This window comes from Setaria viridis, chromosome 6 (assembly GCF_005286985.2).
Source record: "Setaria viridis chromosome 6, Setaria_viridis_v4.0, whole genome shotgun sequence".
In the NCBI taxonomy this organism is placed as follows: Eukaryota; Viridiplantae; Streptophyta; class Magnoliopsida; order Poales; family Poaceae; genus Setaria; species Setaria viridis.
The window spans coordinates 13,749,855-13,756,744 of NC_048268.2; the positions used below are offsets into that span (position 1 = coordinate 13,749,855).

Sequence of the window (6,890 nt, forward strand, 5' to 3'; positions counted from 1 at the left end):
GGACTAAGTTTAACCTTAACCGTCATGTGGGCCAAACGGCCCGTTACCAGGCAAACCCGGCGGGCCAAACGGCCGTTAACAGGCACACCCGGCGGCAGCAGCAGCAGCTGCAGCGCTGCAGCAGCCGCAGCCGCAGCCAGCAGCCGCAGCCGCTATAAGCGCTGCCGAACGCGCTCACGAACTCCCTCCCCCAGGAACTCACGTGACGCAGCCATGCGCTAACTCCTCCAAGAAGTTATGCAGCAAGATAAGACAATTTCAGTGTTGTCGTAGACTTGGACGACCACATCATGCTCAATGATCAGTTTGGGGGAAGCTTGGATGAAGGCAAACAAGCGTGAGCTCAGATCACATCTCAAAATTTTTTGATTAGGACATCAAATTTTCGATCTAAGCATCAAATTGGATCACAAAACTAGGAATTTCATATCAGCGCTCAAGCTAGAGCTCCAACGAGCCATACCAGAAAAGATCAATTTGCAAGTGGCAATGGAAGCAGAGATCGTTGCCGATAAACTCGTCAGGGCTTGCGAGATTCGTTTGTGCCGATGCGAGAGCGCCAACGGCGACGAGACGACCGAGACGGATGGGTGCAGGTCGCGCAGAAGTGCTTGCCTGAGAGGAAAGAGCATGGTAACGGAGGAGGACAACGGTGTGGGGGAGAAGGCAGCGGCAGCTCTGAGGATTTCATGAGCAGGGCTGTGACTAGCGATTGGCGAGCTCGAGCCCAATAGCTGTTGGGGAAAAAAATTGTGCCCTCTCGAAGGTGTATATCTTTTCTGGCTAAACAAGGTCTAAATTTAGTGAACAGACCGGTTAACCAAACGCTATTTTTCAATCCGACTCCTGTAATTTTTCAGGTCTGTATTTTAGAATTTTGAGCTTAAAACAGTTATCCAAACATGCCCAAGTCTAAGACAAAACAGAGGAAGAGGAACGCTGAGAGTGGTTTGGCCGTAGGATGCGGATTCAACGGACCTCCTCGGCGATCGTCGACCCTGCCTCTCAGGCGGTTGTTTGATTAGCCGCTCCCGTTTCTTATTGTCAGACGGCTAAATGACGTACAGACACGAAAGATGTCGTTGCTATACTAGTTCAATACATGCGACACCCATCAGTTCCTCTCACACGACACCACGCCGCGGCAGCCGCCCCGCGCGTCCACGCCACCTCCGTCCACTGCCATGCCTTCCCGCCTTCTCCTCCAGCAGCCACTCCCGCCGCCCGCGCCGCCGCCGCCTCCGCTTCCCCCCACGAACCACCACCTCCGCCGCGCCCTCCTCGCCGCCATCGCCGCCTCCGCCGCGGTCGCGGCGGCACTGCTGCTCCTGCTCGCCCTCGTCCTCCTCCTCCGGCGCCGGCGCCGGCGGCACCCCACGCTCCCCTTCTCCCCGCCGCCGGACCCGGCGCGCCCGCTCCGCCGCTACTCCCGCCGCGCTCTGCGCCGCGCCACGGGCGGGTTCCCCCCGTCCGGCCTCCTCGGCCGCGGCGCCGCCTCGCCGGTCTACCTCGCCACCTTCCCCGACGCCTCGCTCGCCGCCGTCAAGACCTGCGCGTCGCCGCACGAGCTCCACCTCCTCGCGTCGCTCCCGGACTCACCACGCCTCGTCTCGCTACTTGGCTACTCCCCCGGCTCAGGCTCCGGCTCCGGCGCTGGCGGCGCCGCGGCCGCCGAACGCCCGCTCCTCCTCGTCTTCGAGTACATGCCCCAGGGCTCCCTCCAGGGCGCGCTCTTCGGAGGCGGCGGCGACGCTGCCACCCGCGACGCGCAGTTCCTGGATTGGCCCAAGCGGCTCGCCGTCATCCGCGACGTGGCGCGCGCGCTCGCCTTCCTCCACGCCGAGTGCCAGCCGCCCGTCGTGCACGGCGACCTCAAGCCCAGCAACGTCCTCCTCGACGCTGATTTCCGCGCCAAGCTCGCCGACTTCGGCCTCGCGCGCTTCAAGACTCCCGACGCCGTCGCCGCTTCCGGCGCCGCCGGGGACGATTTCATGAGCCAGGAGCTCGGCGAGGCCGGCGACCACCTCTCCACCACCGCCTCCGCTGCCGGCGGTGCCAGAACGGATACCAAGGACGAGTCTGGCCCGGCTGGCGCCTGGGGAAAGGAGTGGTGGTGGAAGCAGGACGGCAGCGGCGAGCTTGACTCGAGGGATTACGTCGCCGAGTGGATTGGCAGCCAAATCTGCCCGGAGAGGAACCCGGATTGGGCCGACGAGAACGACGGCGACGCCAACGATCACAAGAACTCGCCCTCCGGCACGGACGAACAAGCCGTGTCAGCCTCGCCGGAGGACAAGAAGAACGCCGACGGCAACGGCAATGTCGTCGACGGCTCTAAGAAGGAGGCGACCAAGATGAGGGAGTGGTGGAAAGAGGAGTTCTTCGAGGAGATGAGCAAGAAGGGGCCCAGCTTCGACAAGCGCCGCGGCGGCGGCAAGCCGTGGCTCCGTTCGATCAGCATGAACACCGGCCACGGCAACGGCAACGGCGACAGCAATGTCGAGCCGAGCGCTCTGGACCTCAGCTTCCGTAGAGGCCGGAAGCGGAGCCGGCGGCGCGGCCGGTCAGTGGGCAGCGACATCCACAGCGGCTGCGGCGGGGACTTCCTCAGCCGGGAGCTGAGCAGCACGACGAGCATGCGCGGCACGGTGTGCTACGTCGCGCCGGAGTGCGGCGGCGGGCCGTGCGAGCACGGCAGCGAGCTGCTGGAAAAGGCCGACGTGTACAGCTTCGGCGTGCTCGTGCTGGTGATCCTGTCCGGCCGGCGGCCGCTGCACATCCTGTCGTCGCCGATGAAGCTGGAGAAGGCCAACCTGGTGAGCTGGTGCCGGCAGCTGGCGCGCGCCGGGAACGTGCTCGAGCTCATGGACGAGAGGCTGGACGGCGGATACGACAAGGACCAGGCCGCGCAGTGCGTGCAGCTCGCGCTGCTCTGCCTGCAGCGGCAGCCGGAGCTCCGGCCGGACAGCACTGACATTGTCAAGATCCTGGACGGCGAGATGGAGCTGCCGCCGGCGCCGGTGGAGTTCTCGCCGTCGCCCCGCGTGCGGCCGTTCCCGCGGTCGTCGCGCCGCGCGCCGCAGCCAGATGCTGCCGAGTGATGGTACCTCTGCTCCTTTGCGGATTTGCTTTTTCGTGATCAGCGAAAAATTGATAGAGAAATTCATGGTGCCGTGTTGATTGTTTTGTGTATATAGGAATTAGGAGCCATTCATCTTCCCCTAATCTAACACTGAATTCATTCTATGCCAATCCAAAAATTGATCTTGCATCTTGCAGAAATCAACATAATCCTCTAGGACCCAATTGTTTCATATCTTTGCCAAGACTTGGAACTTGTAGTGTCATGTTGATGACTTACTCCTGATTTTATAACAACGAATTCTTGTCTGTTGCTTGCGACATTTGGGAACAATTGGCAACAATATTTTAGCATTGCATTGATCTGGCACCTTTTTTCTTTTGAATGATGAGTGTTCTTTCATTTAAGAATAGTGGTTAAAATACAGATGAATCCTTAGAGAAACCAAAGGGCCAATGAAAGATGAACGATCATATCTTTCAAATGTACAAGAAGATAACCATGGCGGGGAGCAATGAAGTCAATCAGATACTTGAAGTATGTGCAGTGCAGCCAATAAGACGGAGCATTAAGTTACTTTCAGTGATGTTTGCTGATACCACAGAAATAGCAGCACATTGCGTAGCACTTGCGTAATCTGTCAGTACACCACAAAATTGGTCAAATATGATGCGTCTCTATCAATCTTTGGCAGAATATGATGTCCAGCACCAAGGTCAACTGTACATAATTGGATACAGAATAGAGTTCATCGGTTCGAAAAAATGAACACAAAAAATTGTGTTTGAGCTCAGTTCAACGAGTTTTCAACTGCCATGATCATTTCTGAACAACCACAGAGGAGGTTTTGCATCCGCTAAATTACTTTTGGTCATTTTTCTCCATGAATCAACCCCTTTGCTGCATCAAATGGATGTTTCTTTACAGCCTGACTCTTCAACAGTCATGGTGAGTTCATACAATAATTTTCAAAAGTATCAAAAGGACGAGTTCGTTAAAGAAGTTTCAGCACGCCACGGCGCCAGGCCCATAGTGCTAGTGCCCCACCACCATGGGTTGCTTGCTCCCCGGTGGAGTCAAACATTTTCACCAACCACGGCTGCATGGTTGGTTGGTGTTACCCCTTTTTCATGAGGCCACCAGGAGTATATCCACCAGGCACTACCACTGCACATGTGAAATACTATTCCACATGAAGTTAGTTGAACGAATCTCCTGCTCGGTACCAACTCTGATACTCTGGACTCCTGAAAACCTGAACATAGCAAAGAACCTTCCACATGGCTGGAATTTCTTCAGGGAAACTAAAACTCCTTAACCTTTACTCTTGTTCCATTTTCCACAGATCTTTTATCAGAGATTTTATGTTGCGTAAAACTATATGATATTCTTTTCCAATCCATCAAACCGCATCGCTGCGAAGAAAATTCATTTATACACATATAGCCACCCCCTGCCTTTCGGGCTTCAATGCTTCATAGTTCATACTTGACGCTCCATAGCTTCCACAAAGGCTAGTGGGGTGGTCCAAAACTCACAAAGTGCAACTGAGCCCTCCCAGGCCACCAAGATGACACCCAATTAGCAGCATGAACAATAGTTTAGTTTACTGTTGGAAATGTTGCTGCTGATTGGTGTGGCGACTTGTGGGTTTTGCACTCAAAGTGCTGTGCTGTGGCTGTGGCACACTGCCCTACCCATGATATGGCTTTGCTCTGTCCCACATGGCTTTCCAGCTCCCAGTGCTGTCCCTCTTCATTAGTTTATGGTTAGTGTTTTGTTTGATTGGGATTCAGGGTCGTGACATGTCTCTGCAATGGACAATTTGTGTGGATCGTGTATCTGCTGATGATCTTTCAGTTTGGTGAGGCAGCAAATCCTTTTGTTGGTTGTCATTTTGTTTTAGTGCGTGGTTGCTTTGCGTGAGATACTTGTCAGTTCTAGAAGTGAATTGACCCTCCTGATTTTTCACCACGAAATGAAAAAAAAAAACACCCATGGAGCATCAATAGAGTCTCACTTTTCTTCGGAAGAAAAAGAGCAAATCAAGCTCGCAAACTTGTGGTCTTTTCGTATGCATAGAGTATTATTTTGATTTCGTCGGCTCGAATTTGAGTGATTTTTTTCCCTGATAGAATAGAAAACTAACCAATGCCTTTTGATCAGTCTCGTCCTTTCAGAAAGACAGAAAGCTAAGGTTCAGGAATGCCGTGTACTGGTCAATGCTTCCAGGACAGTGTGAATCGACGGTAAGCCGGTCAAATTTTGTTAAAAGAGAAAGGCTCTAGAGGCAGAGCATATGTTCAGTCTAGGGGCGTGATGGACCTGGTTGACCTTTAAAGACTGTGAAAAGTACAATTTTGCAGTGAATTTTTGTTTCCCTAGCCATGAAAAGAAGGGAAAGCGCTTCATGGTCCCTAATCGACCGAGCCAGAGGATGTCTCAACTTTGAACCCGTGTGTCTGCATTTTATCAAAGGGAGAGCTTTTGCGGCGATCAGTTGTATAATTAGGGTACCCTTTCTAATGATGAAAAGTTCTGTTTGTTTATCTCTTGATCTTTTTGTATAAATATATACATTCTTTTTCACCCTACAGTATAGCATTAACATATACTGTGTCCTACACAAAGAAAAAAAAAGATGAGACTATTACTTAGAGAGCTAGTTAATTTTGTATTTAATAAAAATGACGCCGGATAAAAGGGAACTCAAGCATGAACTGTATACTTGTGCCTTACCAACTGAACTATCGTACCGTCCCTGACATTAAACTGCATATAGTTTAACAATGCCAGAGCTACGTTCTTGGGCTCTAAAGTCTGCAGCCCCGTACACGAGTCATCCTTTTCATGTCATTATTTAACCTAACCGTCTTAGTTCCATCACAAACACCATCCATGAGTTTTGTTGGTCCCTTTCAAGAGGGCGTTGTCTCTTGAGAGTTGAGAATGATATCCTTCGTCCTTATCCAGTGCATTGATTTGACTTCTGTTTTCTTTAAGAAACAATATATAGTAGCTGCATCCAGGCTGCTTCTACGTGTCACATCGATCATCTCTTCGCTGCATCTCTTGGTTCTTGCCCTTGGGGTGTTTGCGGAGGAGGTGGTTAAATTTTAGCTCCCATCACATCGAATGTTTAGACACTAGTTAGGAGTATTAAACCTATACTAATTACAAATATAATTACAGAACCCCTAGGCTAAATCGCGAGACGAATCTATTAAGCCTAATTAATTAGATTTAATAGATTCGTCTCGCGATTTAGCCTAGGGGTTCTGCAGTTAGTTTTGTAATTAGCTTATGTTTTGATATATACTTTATATCTTAAGACTTGATGTCCGTCGGAGAATAATTGTCGATATGCCTGGACTCGGTGCGGGACAGCATGTGTGAATGCATTGTTTAATCATTGCCTAATTGTCATGTATTTCAGGTAAGATGTTAGAGCCATGTGATGCCCTTGGCGGGCTCATTTGGATGTGGTGGTTCGTCATCCATGATATTGAGGTTTTGGGATTTGAAATTTCATAATATTTACAAGAAAAATGAATTGTATGGAAAAGACACATTTTAAATGGGATCTGGAAGAATTAGGATGATTAGGAAGCAACATTTCAAAACTATTGTTTGCATTAAAATTGGAACACATGGTGGCCCAGCGTGAATGGCAATGTATCACGCAGGGCATTAGACATCAAAGACATGATCTGCAAGAGTATGTGCACCACGCGCCCAGTTCTCAAACGATTGAGCTCACTGGATCACAAGTATTCTAAATGTAGATATAACTAGAAAAGTTAAAACC

The 6,890-nt window shown here is 51.2% G+C and overlaps 1 protein-coding gene across 1 annotated transcript; it reads left to right on the forward strand.

Annotated features, from left to right (window-relative positions):
- The first annotated feature begins 1,084 nt into the window (after window positions 1-1,084).
- On the forward strand, window positions 1,085-3,402 carry LOC140223132 (putative receptor-like protein kinase At1g80870). Its single transcript, XM_072294636.1, has one exon. It carries the CDS (start codon window positions 1,185-1,187, stop codon window positions 3,099-3,101), a length of 1,917 nt encoding a protein of 638 aa, XP_072150737.1. The 5' UTR covers window positions 1,085-1,184; the 3' UTR covers window positions 3,102-3,402.
- The last annotated feature ends 3,488 nt before the right edge of the window (window positions 3,403-6,890 follow it).

What these genes read in the sequence shown, in the direction of transcription:
- LOC140223132 (XM_072294636.1), top strand. Translation starts at nt 1,185, where the DNA reads ATGCCTTCCCGCCTTCTCCTCCAGCAGCCACTCCCGCCGCCCGCGCCG.